Source organism: Myodes glareolus, chromosome 25 (assembly GCF_982192425.1).
Source record: "Myodes glareolus chromosome 25, mMyoGla1.1, whole genome shotgun sequence".
Taxonomy (NCBI): Eukaryota; Metazoa; Chordata; class Mammalia; order Rodentia; family Cricetidae; genus Myodes; species Myodes glareolus.
Genome location: NC_142050.1, coordinates 26393503 through 26419952, shown reverse-complemented (window position 1 = coordinate 26419952; position 26450 = coordinate 26393503). Strand labels below are relative to the sequence as shown.

The following is a 26450-nucleotide window of genomic DNA, read 5'->3' as shown; positions in this document are numbered from 1 at the left end:
CTAACAAAACACCAAAAAAAGTCCTCTCGCCACATAATAATCAAAACACTAAACATATAGAGTAAAGAAAGACTATTAAGAGCTGCAAAGGAAAAAGGTCAAGTAACATATAAAGGTAGACCTATCAGAATTACACCTGACTTCTCATTAAAGACAGGGAAAGCCAGAAGGTCATGGTCAAGCATTCTGCAGACATTAAGAGACCACAGATGCCAGCCCAGACTACTATACCCAGCAAAACTGTCAAATCACCATAGAAGGATAAAACATGATATTCCATGACAAGTCTAGATTTCACCAATACCTAGCCACAAACCCATCCCTACACAAAATACTAAAAGGAAAACTCCAAATTAAGGAAGATGGCTACACTAACAAAGAGACAATTGATGATCTCATCACAGCAACTCCTGAAGAAGAAAAAAAATGCACAAATTAACATCACCAACAGTGGAAACTAAATTAACAGGAGATAGCAACCACTGATTACTAATATTCCTTAATGTAAATGGACTCAACTCACCTATAAAAAGGCACAGGTTAGCAGATTCGATACGAAAACAGAATACATCCCTATTTTGCATACAAGAAAAACATCTCAACCTCAAAGACAGATATAGTCTCAGAGTTAAAGGTGGGGAAAAATATAGCAATCAAATGGAAATAAGAAACAAGTGGGTGTAGCTATCCTAATATCTAACAAAACAGACTTCAAGCTAAAAATCAGTCAAAGGAGACAAAGAAGGACATTTCATATTAGTCACAGGAACAATCCATCAAAGGAAATTTAATATTGAACATCTATGCAACAAATACAAGGGCACCCTCATATGTCAAAGAAATACTTCTCAAACTTAAATCATACATTAAACTCCACATACTAATAGTTGGAGACTTCAACACTCCCCTCTCACCATTGGACAGGGCAATCAGACAAAAAATGAACAGAGAAATAAGAGAACTAACAGAGGTTATGAATCAAATGGACTTAACAGACATCTATAGAATATTCCATCCAAACAGAAATGAATATACCTTCTTCTCAGCACCTCATTGAACCTTCTCAAAAATTGACCACATACTCAGTAACAAAAAACTTCAACAACTACAAAAAATTGGAATAAACCAATATTCCTTATCAGATAACCATGCTTTAAAAGTAGAAGTCAACAGCAATACTAATTCCAGAAAACCCACAAACACATGGAAATTAAACAATGCTCACCTGAATCATCAATGGATCAAGGAAGAAATAAAGGGAGAAATTAAAGACTTCCTAAAATTCAATAAAAATGACCACACATTCCCAAAGCACTGTTAAGAGGCAAGTTCATAGCACTAAATTCCTACATAAAGTAGCAGGAAAAATTCCACACTAGTGAATTAACAGAACATTTAAAACAAAAAAAAAGTGAAATCACCTAACAGAACTAGATGGAAGGAAATAATCAAATTGAGAGCTGAAATCAACAAAATAGAAACAAAGAAAATACCAAAAAAAAAAAAAAAATCAATGAGACAAAGAGTTGGTTCTTCGAGAAAAATCAACAAAATAGACAAACCTTTATCCAAGCGAACCAAAAAGAAGAGAGAGAATATCTAAATTAACAAATTCAGAAATGAAACGGGAGACATAACAACAGACACGAAGGAAATACAGAGGATCATCAAGTTATATTTTTAAAACTTGTACTCCACAAAATTGGAAAATTTAAAGGAAATGGACAACATTCTGGATAAATACCACTTACCAAAATTAAACAGACCAATAACTGCTGAAGAAATATAAACAGTCAACAAAAGTCTCGCAAACAAAGAAAGCCCAGGACCAGATGGTTTCAGTTCAAAATTCAACAAGACGTTCATACGTCTTAAGAACTAATACCAATACTCCTCAAATTGTTCCACACAATAGAAACAGAGGGAACATTGCCCATCTCTTTTTATGAGGCTACAATTACCCTGATACCCAAACCACAGAAAGACAATACTAAGAAAGAATTACAGACCAATCTCCTTCACGAACATTGATCCGAAAATACTAAATAAAATACTAGCAAATAGATTCCAAGAACACATCAGAACCATCATCCACCATGACCAAGTCGGCTTCATCCCATAAATGCAGGGATGATTCAACAAATGAAAATCTGTCAACGTAATCCACCATATAAACAAGCTGAAAAACAAAAAAAAATGATCATTTCATTACATGGTGAAAAACCATTTGACAAAATACAACATCCCTTAATGATAAAGGTCTTAGACAGAGCAGGGAAACAAAAAACATACCTAAACATAATAAAGGCAACATACAGCAAGCCAACAGTCAACATCAAACTAAATGGAGATTCCACTAAAATCAGGAACAAGACAAGGTTGATCACTCTCTCCATATCTATTCAATATAGTTCTTGAAGTCCTAGCTAGAGAGAGAAGACACCAAAGGGAGATCAAGGGGATACAAATTGGAAAAAAGAATTCAAACTCTCACTGTTTGCTACTGACATGATAGTTTTCATAAGTGATCCCAAAAATTCTACCAAGGAACTTCTACAACTCATAAACACTTTCAGCAATGTAGCAGGATACAAGATTAACTCAAAAAAATCAGTAGTCCTCTTGTACACAGATGATAAAAGGGCTGGGGAAGAAATCAGAGAATCAACACCCTTCATAATAGCCACAAATAGCATAAAATATTTTGGAGTGACTCTAACCAAACATACAAGTGGAAGACTTGTATGACAAGAACTTTAAATCTTTGAAGAAATAAACTGAAGAAGAGGTCAGAAATTGGAAAGATGTCCCATGCTCTTGGGTAGGCAGAATTAACACAGTAAAAATTGCAATCTTAACAAAAAAATTCTACAGATTAAATGCAATGTCCATAAAAATCCTACAAAGATCTCGAAAAATGGTACTCAACTTCATTTGGAAAAGCAAAAATTGCAGGATAGCCACAACAATCCTGTACAATAAAAGAACTTCTGGAGGTACCACAATCCCTGACTTCAAACTCTACTACAGAGTTACAGTACTGAAAACAGCCTGGTATTGGCATAAGAACAGACAGGAGAACCAATGGAACCGAACGGAAGACCCGGATATCAATCCACACATCTTTGAACACCTGATTTTTGAAAAGGAAGCAAAAAATAACAAATAGAAAAAAGAAAGCATATTTAACAAGTGGTGCTGGCATAACTGGATAGCAACATGTAGAAGAATAAAAATAGACCCATATCCATCACTATGCACAAAACTCAAGTCCAGATAGATCAAAGACCTCAACATAAAGTCAGTCACACTGAACCTTATAGAAGAGAAAGTGGGAAGTACTCTTGAACGCATTGGCACAGGGAACCACTTCCTAAATAGAACCCCAGCAGCACAGACACTGAGAGAAACAATCAATAAATGGGACCTCCTGAAACTGAAGCTTCTGTAAAGCAAATAACAAAGTCAACAAGACAAAACGACAGTCTTCAGAATGGGAAAAGATCTTCACTAACCCCACATCAGACAAAGAATTCAAGAAATTGAACACTAAAAGATCACAAAATACAATTAAAAAAAATGGAGTACAGATCTAAACAGTGAACTCTCAACAGAGGAATCTAAAATGGCTGAAAGACACTTAAGGAAATGTTCAACATCCTTAGTCATCAGAGAAATGCAAATCAAAACAACTCTGAGATTCCATCTTACATCTGTAAGATCAAAAACACTGATGACAACTTATGCTGGAGAGACTGTGGAAAAAGGGGAACACTTCTGCATTGCCGGTGGGAATGCAAGCTGGTGCAACCCGGTGGATGTCAGTGTAGCGATTTCTCAGAAAATTAGGAAACAAGCTTCCTCAAGACCCAGCAATACCACTTTTGGGTATATATTCAAAAGATGCTCAATCGTGCCACAAGGACATGTGCTCAACTAAGTTCATAGCAGCTTTGTTTGTCATTGCCAGAATCTGGAAACGACTTAAATGCCCCTCGATTGACGAATGGATAAGCAAAATATTGTACATTTACACAATGGGTTATAATTACACAGCAGAAAAAAAAATAACGAGCGCTTGAATTTTGTAGGAAAATACATGGAGCTAGAAAACATTACTTTGAGTAAGGTAACCTGTAGGTACACAGGTCTTTCCCCCTTTTGCTTGAGGTGCTATGCAGAGCCGTTCTTCCTCTGCTTCCTGGTTTCTCTGCTCCACTGCAGCAGCCTGAAGGTGTAGCTTAGAGAGAACTCTCCCTCTTCTGTTAAGGTCATTCCACCTGCAAGCAAGGTTCTAGCAGCAAGCTAGGCTTGCTGGGCAAGGCCACCTGACTTCCTCTTTCCCTGATCAGCTGCTCTCTGACCTTGGGTGCAGCCGCCTGATTTTTTTCTCTCCTTGTTCCTGATGGGGGGCTGGTGTCCTTCTGCCCCACAGTATATATACCCGACTTATGCTTAATAAAGTTGCCATTTGCCATTTGCTATTTTGGTGAATGAGCCGGTCTCCTGTGTCTGTGTGTTTCAACCCTTAGGATATTAATCCATTCTCATGGGCTCGGTTCGGGAAGGGGCGCGCCTGTTTCGAGGTCGGGGTGTTCACAGAAAAGTGCAGGCAACAGTAACCCAGACACAGAAAGACAACTATCACATGTACTCACTCAGGGGGTGGTTTTTAAACATAAAGCAAAGAAAGCCAGCATACAAAACACAATCCCAGAGAACTTAGACAACAATGAAGACACTAAGATAGACTTACATAGATATAATATACATGGGAAGTAGAAAGTAGAAAAAGAAATCTCCTGAGTAAATTGGGAGCATGGGGGCTTTGGGGTGAGATTGAAGGGGGGAGGGGAGAGGCAGGGAGGAGAGCAGGGAAAAATGTAGAGCTCAATAAATATCAATAAAAAAATAAATATAAAAAGAAATCTGGGAAAGCCAGAGTGAGGGGTGAAGAGAAGGACGAATAGAAAGATAGCTCAGCCATTATAAGCTCCTAATCTCACAAAGGATCTGAGGGGGTTCCTGACAACCACATTTAGCAGCTCCAGGAACTCAACCTGTAAGGGATCCAATAGCCTCCCCGGGATTACAAAAACACCTATACTCAAAAGTGCATATATTTCACACACACCCACATATTCAAATAATTAAAAATAAAACTGAATTTTAAGGTGCTAAAAGGATGGCTTAATGGTTAAGGTTGCTCTGTCAAAAGATCTGGGTTGGATTCCTGGCACCTACATGGTGCACTGGCTCATAATCATCCAGACGATACTTATAGGGAATCTGATGCTCTCTTCTGGCTTCCACAGGTACCAGGCTCAAAAGTGCTGCCCAGACATACATGCAGGCAAAATATCCACAAGTCTCATGGTCCTTAGGAGACAGCAGCCTCAACCACTCCCTTATCGGGCCTGTATTTAATCAATATTCCAAGATAGTATTCCCTGAGAAAAACTTCCTGGTCTGAAGCAAAGCTTCGCCATCTCTTGGGGTCTCCATGCAATGCTATGAAAAAAAGAAAGAGAGTTCTAAATCAACTCGAGAAATATTCAAGTCCACAGAAGTCAGGCAGCCCATTCAACTGCTAGTGTAAAAAGAAATATAGGGAAAGAGAAAGCTCTCAAATACTTTGTACATTCACAGGTGCCATTATAAAAAGCCACACTGATGATCCATAAAGCAATAATGCTATCAAGTAATCAAAACCCAAAAGCTCTAAAGAAGCAAGACTTCACAGACGGTCACAAAATATTTGAATAAAAGAGACAGATTTGCCTGAAACTCAACACGATTTTCAAGTGAACATGTTCTCCGTCGGGTTCTTATAATGCCTTATAGGACACATCTCTTCAAATGATTGCTGTACTTGAGCTATCAGAGGACAGAGTCAACTACTGTCTCAAGTATTTTTAACCACTTAATGACACTGACAAACCAATGGAAGTCTCTCTATTGCTCAAAGTGAAAACTGCACAAATCAAGAAGCCCATGCCTCCCAGAAAACAACCATCTCTTGTGAATGAAGGTAGGGTTTAAATGCACGTAGGAGTGGGGTTTGGTCAGAAAGAGAATCCTTTCATACCGGTTGTACTTCTGCTATGTTTTAGGAATTGAAAACTGAGCGGTGGACTGGCTAACAGAGAGAGCTTCAAAGCTATGGAACTAGAGCCAGCAAAGCTGGAGACTGCATGACACAGATTCTTATTGTGACTGGGGAGAGGAGGACTAACTAGGATTAAAAAGGAATTACTCTAGCAGAGTGAGACAAGACTTAGTCCAGTGCTTCAGTGGAACAGCTGGACCAAAACTCCCTGAAAATCAAAACCGAAGAAAAGCAAAAGTCAGTCTGTTTGCTTAGAAGTTCAAAAGTCTGGCTCAAATGACTATAGGAAAGCGAAGTTAATCTGTGAACAATGGAGACAGAAGAAGGGGTTCGCAAAGATGGGGCTGAGTCTGCTGGATGGCACTCATGGAACAAAGAGGTCACCCCAGAAGTCCTACAATAGTCCCTCAGGCAGCAAGGCCCCATATTCATACAGTTATCAAGATGAGCAGCAGAGGTTATGAAGGGATCAAGAATGGTGAGGCAGGAATACAGGTGGAAAACACAGAGCAAGCCTGTTACAAAACCCAGACCACCTGCCTTAAAAAGTAAGCTTGTAAGATATAAACCAGCATCTTCCCACTACTTATAGTCTATATTCCCTCTATAAGCCATTCTTTACCTGTCCGTAAACATGGCCCCTCCACCACTTCCTACCATTGTGAAATATGCGATATTCTGAAAAACAATGTGGAACTGGCTTGGCTGACAATTTTTGAGATGGCTGTTTCCAGGGATGAAGTTGGGAAATTGGTAAAATGGAGTGTGTACCTGTGTGAAGCTTGACCCTAGTTTCATTTGTAGGTGAATTTTAATAAATTTTAACATGATATGCAGGAAAAACATAAAATATAAGCTGACAGATTTAATGGATTTGCCAAAATGGAGCTCAAAGTAATTGAGAAGTCCAGCACAGGGAAAGGTCACCCCAGAAAAATTTCACTTTTCAAGAAAGCACTGGCAAAAAGGAAAGAATGAGATTTTAATCACTGCAGCTAATTACATAGAAGACTAAATCACAAGAAGAGTTATTTAAGTGTCTTAAATACAATAAAAAGTAATTAACAGGAAGCGCCATCTTGACAGCTTCACATCACAAACCAGGCCTAAAAAGACCTGCTAATTCCCAACTCGGGAGCTAGAGAATGAGAAAGACTCAAGGTTGATCGTTTTATTTTTTATTTAAACGATTTTGATTAACAGATAACAGCTCTTGCCAACTCCACAGTAAAGTTAATCAAGAAAAAAAACTAATCTATCAGAGGAATGATGAACCTTGTTCGCATCAATTTCTTAGACGGTAAGACACTGGGTGCTGCAGCCTGGGTGACAACAGCTAGGGTCTGGGAATCACATCCCTTCCATACATCAAGGGAAAACCATAAGGGTTTCACTGAGCCCTACTGAGAACACAGACAATTCACACATTTTGCGTGTGTGGTACATCTAAAAGTTTTTATTAAAATAGCCCTCTGCAAGACACTATCTCATCTGCCTCTCTCTTCCTAGTCCCCTGGAATTACCAACTTCAAACGTGCTCTTCCCATGAGGAAAGTGGCAACTACAGGGAGTCGCAACAACAGGAGAGCCATGAGGTGTGAAAGAGGTAACATAGGCATGGAAGCCTGCAATTCTTTGGACAGGTCTCTCCTGCACTGCACACTAGTCTGACGAGCCTGCCTTCCAGAGAGAAAGTGCTTACTACAGACCATCTTTAACCCTTTCCTTTATATACCCACACAGCCCATGACCATAGCAAGTACAGGGCAGATGCTAGTGACAGGGACAGAGGTCAACTCTCATAAACTCGGACACCTCACTGAATTTGTCCAGTCATTTGCTTTAGTTCCAAGTCAAGTTTTTCCCAGTGGTGCTTGTCATTTTAATTATACTTCTCAAAAAATAACATTAAACAATGATATGTAAGTATACAAGGAATGATTTTATGATTTTTAAATGGCTGTAAAACAAGTGAGACAGAGAAATGTAGCAGAAAAAGGAAAAGAAAAGTTTGAAATTTATAAGATTCTGTAATTAGTATTTTTAATTCCTCATTTCAGATGCTGTTCTCTAGGATACCATGCACTGGATATCTGAAAAATATGGGCTCAGTGGGTACAGGTGCTGCTTAAGTCTAGCCGACTTGTCAGATTCCTGGAACCTAGATGGTAAAGAGAAGAGAACAAATTCCTTCAAGGTGTCCTCTGCCCTCCACATAGGCCCTACGGCAGATCCATGCTCTACAACCCACATGTCTGTACAAAGAAAACTAAGAAAATTTATGCTTAGGTAAAACCCTCTTTTCTACACGGTAGTTTTAAATAAGTATGCATTAAATCAGATGAAAGGGGTCTTAATACAAATTATTTCAGAATATGAGATAAACATTTGAATTTACTTATTAATAACTCGTTTTTCTACAATAGTATTTTAACTATGGTTTAATTTTCTGTTTTTACTAAAGGAAATTCAGGGACGAAAGGAGATAAACAAAACCAAACCAACTGCAGATGGAACACAGAAACATGTCTGGAAGTTCACCTGGGAACTAAGGAATCTCTCATTATTATCAAGCTTCAAAAACAAGTAAAGGAGAAGACTCTCAATTACTGTCCTGACTAAAACAAACAAACCCGAAGGCTTACCCTAAAAGCCTATCTGGCACATGTGCATGCTCGTGCAAACACACACCTGTAGTTATCCAGGGAACGAAAGTACTTCTAGGTATACTTGCTAAAGTAACAGCATTACAGTTAACAAATCAGTCAACAAATTTCCTGCACTTTGAGCCTGCTGGCTACTGGAGCTCTGACAAAAAATAGAGAAGACAAAATTCCTACTGCAAGGTTGATAAGAGTCTAGGGAATGATAGCTTCAACAATATCAGTAACCACTAATATCAAGACTATATCAAGTCTCTCTTTTCCAAATAAACCAAGTACAGAATACATAAGAAATTCAGAGAACTCAATAGCCAAAAAGCAAGTGATTGAACTTTGAAATAGGCAAATCACTGGAATAAAAATTTCCTAAAAGAAAGCACACGAATGGCCATATTAGAACACAGTCACTGTCGCTAGTGACAAGGCAAATAAAGAAAATGTGACCTGACAAGACAGCGAGGCATCACCTCTATCCAGTCAGGGTCAGAACAGTAACAAATCACAAAGGCTGCAACTGTTGGCAGAAAGGAGATCTCGAGCACTATTGGGGGGACTGTAAACAGCACAACCATTAAAGTAACTCTCTCTCATTCCACCTAGTGAATCCACATTTGGTGGACTATTAAATAAAAGCCTGAACAGAATGATGTAGTGATAAAATAAACTTGAACCTGAAGGTCTGAGTCACAGGGCAAAGCCACAACTCTTTCCCTAATGTGAAAATACATTAAAGTTGGCTGTCCCAGATTATCCTAAAAAATTAAAGAAACCCAAAAAGTCAGTTAATGAGGAATTTAAATGGGGTCATGTTGGCGTCACCCCCAAAGAATAAAAAATATTAAAACAACCAACTAGAGTTGGTTCCCAAATATCTGATTTTTGGCACTATAAATTGATTTTTAAATATACTTTTGTGGTATGTATGTGGGATAATCAACTCTGATGAAGTGCTAAACGTTGGTGGAGGCCATCTGCCAAAAATAAAGATGCATGTTTGTAGAGACATGAAACTGTTTCCCAGGAATTAGAGCAGGCACAGCAGGCTATGGAGATGACTTGTTTTCTCCAGTCACAACTTTAATACAGGTTACTAATCGCCAGCATTTTCCAAGACAGAACCGTACACTCAGTTTGAAAAAACTGGTGAAAAACTGATAATAAATACAAGATAGATAGAGTGATGACCAAAACGTGACCTCTTTCCCACATTTCAGAATAGGATCTGGTCCGTCAGAAGCTGACACGGGAGTGGGAACAGCCTAAAAATAGTCCTTCCATATGCAAAAGCAAGAATGAGGGGAGGCTTCTGCCCCATAGGAGAGTTCTGGAAGCTACGTAGTAAAACATATTTATATTTATCCCTTTTGGGTTGTTGCTGTCACTTAGATGTATATCTTATACTGGCTTCATTGTACAGTCAATAAGACAATCCTTGTTTTGATGAAAGCCCCATTCCTTGCTTCCCCTTCAAAGAAACGAAAAATACCAGTTTGGTGACAAACAGCACTTAGGACTGTTAAGGAGGGAGGGAACAATGACCGTGCTGGTATGTTGTATGTATGCAAAGTAAGAATTGCTACTGGGGACTGACCGATTGTCTTACTATGTATTATGAGAGCATGGCCCAGCAGGCTTCCTCCCTCCATTGTCAGATACTTCCCTCGAAAGACTCTGATCAGCAAGGCTACCCAGAGACCTAGGGACCTTGAAATGTAGCTGGGTCATAGCCAGTATATTATCTCTATACAAAGAAAATGTCCAGTAAGCTTAGCTTCTCTCTCCCTTCTAAAATTCACCTTTAGAAGGTCTTAACTAATTTTGGTTAGTACCTAGGGACAGCTTGATATTCAATAAATAGCACTATTAATAGCAATAATGTATTTCATAGGGCCAACCATACAGAGCCCAATAAATCTTAAATAATAACAATAATGGAAGTACATGATTAGCTAATGAGTGATTATAAAGTACTATACAAATATGAAGTGCTACACAGGCACATAATTATACTCCACTGGGTTAAGTGCAAGAGAAAGCAAAGCAATGCGAAAGGGGGGCAAGATTTGACTGAGCAGAGTATTCAGCTTCTTAAAACCAAAGCCAAGTCTCTGCCAGTTAGAACACTCACATTCCTCCAATGGTGACAGTGGCACAGGTACGCTCCGAAAAGGCAGGCACCGTTTCTGTGGCTGGGCTGGCTGGTCTAATGTAGTCCACAGTCACATTGACCTGGAAATAAATAATCAAGAGTGTTAGATTTAGAAGTCTATAACATCTCAATGGCAGTCATGGGCATTTGCACAATCAGCTCAGGTAGACTTTACTGGTCTAAGATAAAAGCAACAACAAAAAGTCTGCTAAGACATAGCAGAAAAAAAAAGACCTATAAACGACCTAATGGAGAAAGAACAGTACCCAGAACCCACTAAAAGCTCTTGAAGCTAAAAAGAACAATTTGATTAAGAAATGCCCTAAGACTCAAACAACACAAAGACAACATATAGAGGATGAGAAAACACTGACAATGACGATTCACTCAAAATCTCACTAGGTAACCGCAATTTCAAGCAATGGAATATGAGCTGAGGGTGGTACTTGGTAATAAACCACTTGGCTACCATGCACAAGACTATGTTGACTCTTCAGTTGTGCAAAAGCATCCCTCTACACTGTGCTGCGGAGGGATAGTTTTAGTATGGAATTTGTTCATACAATTTCCATAATTTGGGATAATACAAAGGCTTTGCAAGAGTCTGGAACAAAGGAATTCTCATTCACCCCTGCGGGAAATGATATCAAATGTTGGAAGACAGTTCAGCAATTTCTTAAACAACTAAGCATAAATTTTATTCAGAAATATCTCCTTGAATTTACTTGAGAGAGTTGAAGACTTGTTCACAAAGAAATCTGTACGTGGAAGTTAACAGTAGTTTTGTTCAGAGCTGACAATAATTAGAGGCAACAATGATGACCTTCTGGAGATTAATAGAAACTGGTAAATCCTGATGGTGGACTATTATTCACTATAGAAATGTACATGAACAGATACAGAGGAAGCTCAAATGCTTATTATTACATGCAAGAAGCCCATCTGCAAAGGCAACATACTGCAGGGTCCTAAACCCAAAGCCTCTCTAAAAGAATAGTTTGTTTTGTAAAAAGAAATTAAGAAAAACACTGAACAAAAGTTCTATGAGACAAATTCTATTGGATCTACTAGGTTGGCAGAATTCTTGAGCAACCACCAGATGTTACAACAAAATACTCCTTAGACCATTTCTGCATCAAACACCAGTGTCTAAATATATGACTTGCCTCCTCAGAAAGACTGCATGAAATTTCAGTCTACTTTAACTTCTCCTGGGCCATGTAAAGAACTATCAAGAAGAACAAGATGGCAATCACAAGGATGGAAGGATCTCATTTCACAGTGTCTAAATCGAAGTGACACAGCTAACTAAGTCTAATAGCAACACAGTTGGAGTTAGGAAGGTTTGAGGGGGGATAAAAGGTATAAAAAGACAGAGGAGACCAGAAGAATCATTAAGTTTTCAACAAACAAAGGACATGCAAACAAACAGAAAGTTACATGCATAAAATGAGAACAGAGTATAATACATTGTGGGCATACTGAACAATATTATCTCTTTATGAAATAGTTTAATATAAACATGTATCATAACCAATTATGTGGGGTTCATTAGGGAACATTACAGGTCATATTTGTAAGCTTTGGTTTGGGCCTTAGCCAAACTTTATATATCTACAGTAAAGACAAACTCTGACTAAGCAGCATGAAGCCATTTATTTCTGAGTAAAGAATGCCTTTTCTAAGTACATCTAAAGACAGCATACTGTACAGACATTAAGCTCATATATATTGCTAGTCAGCACCAATCCAGTCCTTTTAGTTTGTCTGTTCTTAAACGTTGTAAAAAACAAAACAAGAAGGGACTCAGGAGATGTTTCAGTTGGTAAAGTGCTTCCCACAAAAACATATGGGTTTGAGTTCTATTCCCAACATCCACCTAAAAAGAAAACAGGACAACACCATATGCATATAAACTCAGCACCAGGGGGCAGAGACAAAAGAACCCCTAGACAAACTGGTGAGCTCCAGGTTCAATAAAAGACCTCTTTCAAAAATAAGAAGAGAGAGACATCTGATGATGACATCTATTAAATCTCTACAAATATGTTATTAACACATACATACAAACATGAACATACATATGTAAGTTTTTCAAAAAACCACATAAAAGAGACAGACACCTTAAAATTTCAACTGTCAAATTACTAACCTGGAGACCACCAAATCATACTTTTAAATGTGGGGGAAAAAACAGTCAAACCAAAATATAGGAGCCATATCAGAGACCAGGCACAAAGAGTTGAAACTAGGTAAATCTTGAAGATGACTTAATTAAGGATGGCTCCTAAAAGCAGGCATCTGCATTCAAATTTTATAAATATGAGGAATGTGCAGAGACAGGGAATAACCTATAAATACTTCAGAGTTTTAAAGTGTTTCCTTGCATATAGCTGAAATCAGTTAATATAGGACAAAGTCAGGACAAGACATGTGAGGGAGTATGGGTGACGCAAACTCTAGAAAGAAGTCTCTAGGTAAGTTAGTTTGATCAGAACTCTGAAGAAAAGGCCCCCAGCATAACTAGAAAAGTAAGCAGCTGGGAAATTAACAAGAGTATCTGAAGCCATGGCGAAAAGCACATATAGGAGGTCAAAATGCCAGCCAAGCATGAACAGGTGGCCAAACCAAGTATCAGCCACAAATGGGAAATCTATCTCACACCCTTTCCCCAAATCTCAGAGACCATCCTAGAAGAGGGGAGAGGAGATCTTAAGAGCCAGAGGCCATGGGAAACAGTGTCCTCTGGACCTGCCAGGGTCACTGTACTTATGAGCTCACAGCGTCCATGGCGGTCTGCTCAAGAGCCACACGAGATCAACCCAGTCAACAGTCCAGAAAGAAATAGCAAGATCTCATTAGCCCCACCTAAGCTGAGAAGCTATAGGTAGCTGAAGGGCGACCAGAAAGGGAGAGTTGATTTTCTTTAAGGGTGTGGGTTCTGGTACGTTCATCATATTCCAGGGGATGGTCCATATCCAAAAACATACAGACCGCAAAAATGGGTTGATAAGTTATTAAATTTAACAAGAAGGGAAAAGGAAGTGAAGTTGGGGAGGTAGGGTAATAGGAATGGATATAGGAGTAACTAGGAGACAAGAATATGATTTAAATACATTGTACGGAATTTTCAAAGAATTAATAAAAGAATTTTTAAATAAATGGAAACTACACAGTAGACATACCCTCAATTTTCAATAACCCATTCAACAAATTCATGCCCCTAATTCCTACTAGCGGAATCATCAATGCTTAAAAATGAAGTGAATCTCCAAATTACCTTGTACATGCTAATGTTAAGCTTCCTCATCAACCAGAGATGAAAGGGGTCTATTAGAACAGAAGTATTACTGGGAAAATTCTCTATTCAACAGTATCAAAACAGGAGTAGTTGTGGCTATGGTGGAGTAATGACAACAGCGAACACCTGTGCTTCCAGGCTAGAAGGATAGCCTGAGGTGCCACCCCGGGGACTGCCTTCCAAGGGATCCCAAGGGACACATCTCCCACATACACCCTTTAATATTCAATAATCAAAAGAAATAACAACTACATTCATCTTTCAATTAATTATTTCCTATGTCAAGAGAAAGAGAATTGCAAATGAGTCAGAGATTAAAGAGCTCTTCATGGCGGCAACATTATTAAAGAAAATCTCAGATACAAACGAGGCTCTGAGAATAGACCACAGCCAAGATACACACCTGCAGGCAACTATGACAAACCAGGAATTAAAGTCTATGTGTAATTAGCATTTATGTCCCTCTCCTGTGGATTCTCAGATCTGTTCCTTTACTTGGAGTTTTTCATCTCCAGATATTCAAACACTGACCTGTCAATCACTCTGAAAATCCAAAGTTTAAACAAGTTCAATTAAAATGACTGGAAAACTTAGAAATGTCTGTCTGAGTAAATGATGACCTGTATTTCAGGTTTTTGCTAAGTTGATATGAAATGACCTGAGTTAAAGAGAGGAAACTGATTAGTACAAAGGTGGTCCTTCGTATGTTAGCAAAGAAATGATGATAATGAAATGATGAAATGTGATCTACTGAAGGTATGCAGAAAGAACATCAATGGCAGATGCTCCAGAAATGGCTGGTCGACATGTGTGTGTGACATCTTCACATGGACCTGAGAGCTCTACATTGGAGTTTTATAGTACCATTTAACTTTATAAAAGACAGCCTAGATAAAAATAGCATATTACATCCTAAGTCCTTTAATCTTTGTAATTTATACCTTCCTTTCACACAATTAATTTAAACATACAGTTAGTAAGCACCAAGAGTTCAACGACCATATGACTTGCAGTAATACAGTAAATATTTGTTATATGAATGAATGTATGTAATCAGGAGCATTTTCAGGCACAAAATTCTGAAAGATACCTTTGAAATGAAAAGATAGGGCATTTTAAGGGCACTTTAAGAAGTTGTCGGCAATTTTGCTGTTTTTTATAACAAGAACAATGATTTCAACTGTGGGTGTGGTGATGTAAGCCTGAGGAAGGAAAAGCATTTTAAAGTTGTGATGAAAATCCAATGTTTAGCAAAAAAAGTTAACTAGCATGAGAGACAAAGCAAGCAAAAAAATACATTATAGTATTTCTTGCTGTGAGAGCACATTCTGATCCTTCAGGCAATAGCCTTTAAGATACCAGCCCACTTCGGTGTGGTCTCTTTTGTTTTAAAAAGCAGAGGTAGTCTTGTGCTTGCAATCTTGCTTCTGGCTCCTGCTTCTGGCTGGTAAACTCTGTTCCTGGTCGCACTAAGGGCTGTTGTCAAGGACAGTGATCTGTAAGTTTTTTTCCTTAAATAAATAACCCTTTATTAATAATAATTCCAAACTGGTGTGGAATTGTCTTGTGACTTATGCCTTCAATTTTTCATAAAATTTGTTTCTTGAAGCTATGAAAGAATACCAAGAGAGTAACCAATAATGAAACACTACATTACAGAATCCTCTTTAAAAGAAATTTCAGGGAACCTTTGGAGGAACTCTGATGGTTCCCTAAGTCTGCATTTCTGTCTGCTGGAAAGCCTGAAAGCAGCTGTGTAAAAACAAACAAACAAACAAAAACAAAAACAACAAAACCGAACCAAACCCAAACCAAAAAAACAAACAAACAAACAAAAAAACAAAACACTCTGGACCATGCTCACACTCTGAGCATCTATGCACATTCTTCACTTAAGGAATGACTTGAAAATATCAAATCAAAGAACTTGATAGATGCTAATTTAATAAGGAAATGTGACCTACCTAAGTGTTAACAGTGGGGTAAGGAGAAGAGCAACTGCCTATCCATAACATTTCCAGTTTAAGGTTTAAATGGCTTAAGTTTACTTTTAATATAAATAGAGCTGTTACATGAAACTATTTTGTATAACTATCACATAATCCTATTAGTTAACATGGTGAATCATAATTTCACAGGAAGCTGCAAAAAAAAATGCTCTGCCTTTAGAAAGGAGCTCTGTTGTCACCAGTTCTGATGGCAGAATTTGTAGGCAGTTATAGAGAGCACCTATGAACCTCTGACACAGAAAAGATGGCATCATCTGGGCCTAAATCCAAGTCACGCTGCCCAGAAATAAGAGGGAGTAAAACAAGAGAGATTCTAAAGCCAGGTAAGAGGACAGCAGTGGAGCAGCCAGACTGCATACAGAGGTGGCGTCCAACAACCTTACAGAGCAGCTGTGTGAACTTACAAGTGTCACTTAAGTGTCTCTGTGACTGCCTTGCTCTGCTTAGAAGAAAAGCGTTAGTATGCATGATACATTAGAACAGGGCATGACTCTAAGTATCATGCAAGCATCACTTATTTTTAAATAAACAGTTACTGATTTTCTTAGAAAAGTACCTGGCACAGAGTAAGCGCTAAATAAGTATATATGAGATAAACAAACACACCTACACATACATATATGCGTAAATAAGACACATGTTGACTCAAATCATTAGACTCCTGAAATCATTAGATAGGCAGACTCAATTAAATACACTTTTCTCCTTAAGGAGTCACAGCAAACAAGAATGTGTACCTCATCCATATTCATCCCAACTTCGAGATAAGTAGATCTTATTTTAAAGAATGACACACTATTTAATATTTGTTTAAATGTTTTAAGGATTAATTTTGTAGGTACTAGTTATTGAATATTTTATTTATGAAGATATTTGAAGGAGAATGCTGCCACCCATCGCAATTAGTAGGTTAACTGGAGAAATTCTGTGCGGGATACTTCTTGACTTATTAAACGAGGAAGACAATGAACATCAAACAAAGACCACGAGTACATTTGCTTTGGGCTTAATAGGACCTTCCATACATATCCCCAAATATTTAAATTATGCATCCTTAATCCTTTCCTTGTCAAAAACTACCTCATGTAATCATTCTTAAAATAGTGATAGATATTTTTTAACAGTTTTAAACAGGTCACTTATCCACTCATCTAGGGATAAAATAACCTCAAAACAAATTGCTTTTGATGACCTTTCCACATATAATTACAAATGAATCTGAACGACTGTCACAACATACTGACAAACTTACCTGTTTCTAATCAATGTGTGAAAGAAACATGAGTGAGAAATGAGAGCCACGTGTGCATGTTTACATTTTGCTAATAGCAACATTGAGTATTAAAAGAAAGCTGATGAAATTAATAATCCTATCTATTTCATACAAAATTTACAAACTACAATCATACCAACATTAAGCTAATATTGAGACTGTTTGTACAAAGCCTTTCATATTTGGTATGTTTTATATGTACAGCACACCTCCATTTGGACAACCTCAGCCCAGGTACTCAAAGCCACATACAGCAGCGACCCAAGTCACAAAAAAATTGTTTATTTATTTGATCTGAGCTTGTTGTGTGAGTTTATATGTACCATGTGCATGCGGGAAACTTACTGAAGCCAGAAGAGGGGACATTAAACCCCTTAGAACTGGAGTTACAAGCAGTTGTGAGCTGCCATGTGGGTGCTAGAATCAAAACTGGGTCTTCCCCAAGAGCACTGAGATCTCTTAAGCTCTGAGCCCTCTCTCGAGCCCTCCAGAACAAGAGTCTTAACCTTCTTCCTCTGTTATATGATCCTATTTCTTGGTTCTCTTTTTCTCTCTTTATTTTTACCTGTAAACTTTTAATATCTCTTGCTTTTACAAATCCTTGTGAATATTCTGAAAACAAGTATAAAAATATGGTATAAAAATGTTTATTCCTGCTTTCATTTAAAAATATTGTCTGACTAGACGAGAGAAACAAATCATATACTTCCTTAATTCTAAAAGCTATTTCTGATGTCTGAATATTTGTATAAAAACCAGGGCAGGGGGATGGGGATAGTTCTAGTCTTTTAAGTATAAAATATACTCCGCTCAACAGTTTGGTTTATTTGTTTTTCCCTATTTCTGGTACTGTTTTCAGTGGAACTAGGAATCAAACCAGGGCTTTAACATGCTAAAAAAGTACCATTAAGTCACACTCTAGCTCTGCTCAGTAGTTTCATGACAGCATTTTCAATGGTGTTTGCTAATTCCACAGCTGGATTTTTAATATTAAAACACCATTTGTCAACACAAATCTAGTCTTCTTTACCTTAAGGACTAAAGTTTATTCTAAGATAGGTGGTAACTGGATGGTAAGCAATGCATATGTTAAAACTGTTTTTTTTAAAGTTAACAATGATACATGTTGATTGCAGAATTATTAAAAAGAAAATGAACACGAGTTTTTAATTATTGAAGCTGAAACTTGTGTTTCATCAGCCATTTTCTGTATTGCTGTCTCTTAAATTAACAGAGCCTTTATAACAAGCATTCATAAAAACATGCACATTCTGTTGCTTCATTTCCACTGCAACAGACAAAAGAACATAAACAAGTGCTCATAGGCTACCTCTGCGATCAAGCCTAGAATATTCTAGAACATCCCCTTCCAAATCACTGTAATTAGGCACTAAGACTGCTGTTTCTTCTCGTACATTTATGCTGCTCTCTCATCTTCCTACCTCCCTCATACAGATCTATTTTGACCACATTTCATTTTCATCAATGGAGTGGTAACCTTAAAACCCTTTAAAAGTCCAGGGTCACCTTTCTTACTTGATGCTTTTCTAACAGATGAGTCCCTTACTTCCCCTATCCCACCCAAAGCATATATACATCCCAGTCTAGATGGGCAGATGCTTTAATCTGCTTTGAGGGAAAAGGTAAAACACAGCATACATAAGGAAGGTCACAGGAGATGTTAAGAGTCCACACCTGACATTAAGCATTTGGCAAACTGGACATCACTGCTGGCTGATAAATCTTCAGCTTGGTAAATATTTAATTAAAAGCACACACAAACTCGAATTCAAAAATGTAAGATGAAACATTTTGCATAAGGAGCCATGTGGGACTAGCAAAAAATTTTGAAGTAGTGATAGCGAATCTGACAGCAAAAATAACCTGAAAATACAGTGTACCACTAACCAAGGAAGCAAATAAAAACAAATGAGATACAGTTTTGAAAATTAAACTTATTTTAATTAAATTTGATGGGGAGTAACAATAGAGATCACCACTTGAAAATATCTTCTCAGATGCCAGCATTTTCATTAAACTTGACTCTTTTTTCTTTGAAAGGATTTATCTGTTTTTATTTTACATGCATTTCTGTTTTGCATGTATGTCTTGTGAGAGCATCAGATCCCTTACGACAGGGGTTACAGACAATTGTAAGCTGCTACTTGGGTGCTGGGAATTGAACCCAGTTCTCTGGAAGAATAGCCAATGTTTTCAACTGCTGAGCCATCTCTCCAGCCTCACACTTTTTCTTAAGTCTTTAGAACTCACATATATAATTAAGGAGTATAATTGATGTCTGTCCTAATATTCCATTATCTCATTATTCTGTCAGTGTCATAACTCGAACCCATAACTTTTAATACCAAGCCACTTGTCTCTAAAGACAAACTGACCAAGACTATCCCATGTGCTCCTTGGCACAGTCCAGCTTATTCCTTAGCACAACTATAGCTTCTCATTGCTTTCCCTAGGGACAGACCTTGAGGGTGGGTTTTCCCCTCCTCTGCTGTACCGTGTCAATCAAAGTCATCTGTGTCCAAAATTGCCAAGGTCATCAGCAGTCAGGGGAAATTAAATCAGAATGTCTAGAAGTTTCCCTGGAGGAGTTCCAGACACATAAGCAGCATGAAAACATGGAGCTACTTATGCCTTTGTGGAGAATACATACAATGTCACCCAGTCTTTAAAACAGTAGCAGCAATGAAGAAGAAATGATGCTTATAGAGGGTATGCTTAATAGCTGGTGTTTAAGAATTTCTAGGAGGGGAGTGTACATTACTAAGGAATGTGCAAAAGTAAAAGGTTATGTTACAGTCTATGAAGATTTGCAATGTCCTCCACTCACTATGAAGAAAACTTGGGAAACCTAGGAAATAAAGAAAGTATTCACCCAGCCAGTATAGAAAAGCTACCGTCTATCAGCACAGTGCAGAACACTCACTCCCTTTTCTCCGGCATGCTCATACGCTTGCACTGAGAAACCATTCTGACTAGCGATAATGCATTCAAGGAAGTTAACTAAAGGCCAATGTTAAAATGGTGAATTGGCCACACAGAGCTGTGTCATGACCTAAGAGATTTGTGAAGAAAGATGTAATCATTCTTTCGGATTTGTTTGGAACAAAATACTGCCAATAATAGATCACTTTGTATTAATAGATCACTTGGCATCATAATTATTCTTAGTTTGTGGCTAAGAAAGCATTTCAAAATAATCTGACCTTTCTGTGGACAAAACCCACTGAACTGCATAAATTCACTCTAGGAATTTATTTATATATAGAAATGAACCTTCCAATTCCCCTGCCCTCACAATCCTATCCTTAAATTATCAGATAAATGTAGCAAAAATTATTCCTCAAAATTTAGATTCACCCTCTGATCCATCAATTCACTCCTGGGTATACATTTTTAAAAATGTATAACAGGGTCTTTACAAAAAACCTGAATGCCCACGTTTGCAGCAAAAGTTAGTCACAGTAGCCAAAATGTGGAAACAAGAACTGTCAGTCAATGGGTGAATTGATGAACAAAATGTGGCATGTAGGAATAGCATTCAGGTTCAAAGGAAGGAAACTCTTGACATGTACGACAAGAGGTACTGTGAAGGCTTCATGGTAAGTAAAAACAAACATTACATAAAAGACACATAAAAAAGAGACGATGAATGTCACCACTTAAGTGAGGTGCCAAAAGCACTTAAATTCAAGAAGGCAGAAAGGACAATCAAGCTTGGCAGGAGTTGGAGGGAGGGATAATGTTAATGACTACAGTTTCAGTTTCCCAAAATGAGGAAGTTCTAAAATTGGATGGAGATCAGCAGGGCACAATATTTTAAGATACACTAAAAATTATTCTGCAGATGAAAAGTATGATGTGAACTTTAACACCACTAGACTTCAACTATCCATGGATACCATGGGTCAGCAACTATTTAGCAGCATTTAAGACAAATTTAAATTAAGTATGATAAACTCCTGAAATTCCTGGTTGCATCAGGAGCCAGTTCTATCATATTCCAGGGGAAAAGGTGGTTCTCAAAGGCAACTAACTGATAATTAGAAATCACATTTAATAACTTCAATAAATAGAGATTAAAGACACTACTTACATAGCACAACACCATCTACTTTTCCTGGGTGAACTGCACTTTCTTTCTGAAAAGAAGAGCCAACCCTTTCTTGAGTATGCTGCACCTGGAGAACAGGGTAGGCAGCTCTGACTAAGCTGGTCTGTCTGTTGATGTTGTGTACCCTGATACATTTCTTCTATGAAGAATGGCCTCTCTCCCTCCCTCATAGATCTGTCACTTGTAAATCTTTGAGAATTTTGTGGAATTTCCTCACTTTTACCTACTTCTTCAGTCACTACATATAGTAATATCTATTTGTACTTATGTCTAATAAACTTACACTTTCATGTGCTTCTCCAAGTGGTATTTATTTTGCCACTGTCAACAAACTTATTATATCTTAAAGAAAAAAAAAAGCCATGTCCCCTTTTCACTGATGTGGCCTAACATAAACATGATGTCGAGCCCAGGAAATCTGAGTTGGCAGAGCCACGGAATTCTTTTTTAGCAATGTATTACTAGCACATCAATGAGACGATGAAGCTGCTAAAAGCAAGGGAGGTCTATACAATCTGTGATGGAAAAATGTTCAGATAAAAATGTCATTGCTCAGTGATACAGAAATGATTCCATTTGGCGGAACAAAAATAAGCATAGGATCTGGAGAGGCAAAAGTAAGCGATGCATAGGATCTGGAGGAGCAAAAGTAAGCGATGCATAGGATCTGGAGGAGCAAAAGTAAGAAATGCATGGGATCTGGAGGAGCAAAAGTAAGAGCTGCATGGGGTCTGGAGAGGAAACGTAAGAGCTGCATGGGATCTGGAGGGGCATACTTGGCACAGAAGAGTTTATTTCTTAAGTTGCAATTAGTGAATTTTTTTCTGTTTGAAGTAAAAAAAAAAAGAGTAAACAAGATGAATGTTTGTAAAACTTAATGGTAGAATAACCTGAAATACACATATAGCAAAAACATCTACCTTCAAAAGCAAAACCAATAGCAACCTGTTCACAACTAGGAGCTTATGTGTTGATTATCTATTTAATCACCATTGTCCTCCACGTTGAGGCCATGATCACTGATCAGCTGTATCTGCCAACTAGCAAGAATTATACAGGACTGGCTAAGCAGTTAGAAGAACATGATCAGGAGGGCTTCCGGGTGCCCACTGGTGTGCGGTTGCCATGGCAGGTGGGCATCACTGTCTGCAAATGAACTGCCAATCTCACTATGAGCTGATAATGATCCTGCCACCACCACCTGCCTGCCATATGTTTTCTCTACTTGTCACATAACAAGAACTGCATTTTGGCATGCTGATCACTGACAGTTTGACACTACAGTTGATGTTTGTTGTACCTCACTGCAACCCTTCACAGAGTTAGAGAGAAGTGGAAGAGGGCTAGAAGACAAGGCTGGCCACAAGGACCATTCACTATGACACAGCATTTTGTGGCAGAGTGGCCAGCTGCTCTTCCTTTAGCTCTATGATTGAAAGTTCTGGGGTTGTAGGGCTCTGCCCCATCTCTACTCAGCCCAGTGACTCTACTGCCTATTGTGTGAGAAAAAAGAAGTTCATTTTTCCCACCATAAAGGAAACATCTTCTGTTTCTTAAATTATCACAATACAGACAATGAAAACAGGAAGAATGCCAAAGGGGTTTCTTTGTTTACTGCGATGTAATAGAGAAGTAAGCATAGGGTAAGGTATTAAGAGTCATAAAATGCAAGCTGATGGAATACCTTCAGAGAAGGACATAATTTGGCAAAATATTACAAAAGGGGGAAATATGGTTGTATACCAGCAAGCTGGCCCAAAATGTGCTCCTTTAATTAGAACCCTAACTTCACTGTATACACCAGAGAATCTAAAAACACAAGGTTTATTACTATTATGAGCCAAAAAACTAGTATGTCCTGAAAAGAGGTTTTCAGAAGAACCTAAGTGACAGATAGTGGCACACAAGAGATTACTGGAACTGCTGCTATACATGCTACCAAAGTCCTGATAAGTCTAGTGATAAAAATGAGAGGAACACATTCCATAAATTTGGACATCACTGATTGTAAATGAGGAGATTCTGCCCACATCTAACAGCTTGCTTATAACTTCTCTTAGCAAGTTAAACACACTGAATGAAATGCCAGCCAGCCAGCATTAGCACCAAGAAACACCAAATGCTTCTTCAGTAATTATTCCACCTAACAGGCAGATTTACCTTTTAACTTAAATAAAATTCATAACATTTTAGTAACATAAAGTTCACCATCTTAAATTCCTAAGCATGGGGCTGGAGAGATGGCTTAGCAGTTAAGAGCACTGGCTACTCTTCTAGAGGATCCAGGTTCAATTCCCAGTACCCACATGGCAGTTCACAACTCTCTGTAACTCCGGTTCCAGAGGCTCTGACATCCTCACACAGACATACAAGCAGGCAAAACAAAATTCCTAAGTCTATTAATGATACTTCAACCATGGCAATTACTTAATTCTAATATACATTCATCAAGGCAGAAAGCAACCTTGTATATAATAAGCAAACATTCTTGAACTGCAGCTCCCCTTACCCTTGGCAATCACCAATATAGTTATTGTCCCTATGGATTTCACTGATCTGAGCATTTCACAATATAACCGAATATTTGAAAGTTTGCTGACGTTTATTTTTAAATCAGGACAGGGTTACAAGGTTTAATTACGTATAATATGCAGTCACACTTCAGTGCTTCCTAAGGTAGATGCCATGATGGACATACTTCTGAGACTGCAGCATAAACAGAAGTGTGTTAAGAAGTACCACTTCACTAGTGAGATCACATGCACTGGAGCCAGCAGAGAACAACTGATGATAGACATAAAAGCACTAACTGTAACAAACAAGAACAAAGTCATCAGAATCATGTAAATAATGCAATCTCCTAGTTTGCTAACTTCATATAACATCGACAAAATCTATTAAACTGGTAACGGGGGACTGAAAGACACTCTCTAATCAGTGGTTCTAAACCTGTGGGTCTTGGGGTCAATTCAGATATTTATACTATAATTCACAACAGTAGCAAAATTACAGTATGAAGTAGCAACAAAAACAATCTTATGACTGGGGTCACTACAACATGAGAAACTGCATTAAAAGGTTTCAGCCTTAGGAAGTATCAATCAGTTGAAAGAAAAGGAAACTTCCCCACGACAGTTATGTGTACAACATAAACTAGCAGACATTGTACACAGTTTGCAACTTCATCTGGGTATATAACATAGAAAGTCTGTCAAAGACAGCACCCATAGACTTCTGCATTACCGTGCAAACACACTGAATCGGGGTATTCAGGTTTCAGAGACTCATTCTCCACCTTGGGCTTCTAGAAACACCCCCTATATATAGAGCAAGGGATCTCGGCCTGGTCTGCTGACTGAAGTCATCTCTAGTTAACCTGATTCCTCTTCTGCACTTACTGCTAGGAGTTCACATTAAGAAAACAAATTTTTCTATAACACAGTAATAAAGGATAAAGAGAAATGGCTCACAACTCTACTTGTCAGTTAACATGGGAAAGAACTTAATTCTTTTAAAAACTGCTAGAAAAAAATGGTTTATTGGGTAAGAGCACAGTTTTTCTATTAGATGACCCAGGTTTGATTCCTTCCCAGTACCATGTCAACCCACAACCATCTGTAACTCAGGCCTTAGGGGATGTAATGTTCTTTTCTGGCATCCATGATCAGTAGGCACACACATGGTACAGATATACACATACACAATATATCCATACACTACAATAAAAAATTTTTTAGTTTAGTGTGTATGTTTGTGAACTCCAAGGTGTATACATACAAGACAACATAGACTTTGGAAGGAAGTTCTTTCCCTACCATGTAGGCCCTGCAGGTAAAGTTCAGGTCGTCAGGCTTAGCAGCAGGCGCCTTTCCCTTCTGAGTTGTCCTGCCTGCACTATTCTGATGACAGTACAAAAGTTTAATGTCAGAAAAGTCTCTATTTTAGACTAGGAACTAAGTCAATGCCTGATGAACAAGGAAGTTTTGAGCTATGAACTTATATCTAGGTGTCAAAACATCAAGACAGAGAGCTAAGCTTAGAGAGCTAAGGATGGTATTACTCTTTAGACTTACTTAATTTTCTTTATGTATGTAAGTGTTTTCCTTGTATGTATGTATTTCATGACAAGTCAGAAGAGGGTGTTGGATCTGGTGAAACTAGAGTTAAGGGTGGTTGTGAACCACCGTGTGGATGCAGGAAACTGAACACAGGTTCCCTGAAAAGCAACAAGTGCTCTTACCTAATGAGTCATCTCCTAGGCACCTAGGCACCTAGTGATGGTATTCAACAATATTCCACCATGATAGCACTGCCACAGAATCTCAGGCAATGCTATGGAAAAGAAGAGGAGCCAAAGCTCCTAGCAGCTACAGAAAGCAGTGAGGACATGCCCAATCAACAGGAGAAAGCACCCCAATACAATAACCAAGACTACACAAAAGTACTCATGTCCCAAGAAATCAGCAAGCGTGGCTTCCAAATGCACATAAGAGCTTACTGCAATCACTGCCCAAGACCTTCCTGTAAAACACTTAAGAGAGACATATCTGAATCCCAGACAATTCCAGTGTACAATTTAGTACAACCAAGGAGGTTCAGGAAACAGGAGTGAAACTTGCTGTTAGAACAAGCAAAATGCTAACTATTTACTAAAAAATGAAACAAAACAGTATATAAACTTTTAAATGACTATATTCTAGAGTAAATATCTAATAAAATAGATAAAAGACTATTATATACTGTCTCTTAGTTTTCCTCATAAAAGACAAACCAAGATGCATAGGCACAGTGAGACTGAATAAAAATTATGTGGT

General features: G+C 38.1%; 1 protein-coding gene across 1 annotated transcript in view; it reads right to left on the bottom strand.

Moving 5' to 3' along the window:
- The window catches only part of Snd1 (staphylococcal nuclease and tudor domain containing 1), a 401120-nt gene that overhangs the window by 207474 nt on the left and 167196 nt on the right, over positions 1-26450 (bottom strand). Inside the window, exon 12 of the mRNA XM_048451021.3 lies at positions 10901-11001. Coding sequence (XP_048306978.1) covers positions 10901-11001 — 101 coding nt within the window. The remainder of the gene's footprint in view (positions 1-10900; positions 11002-26450) is intronic.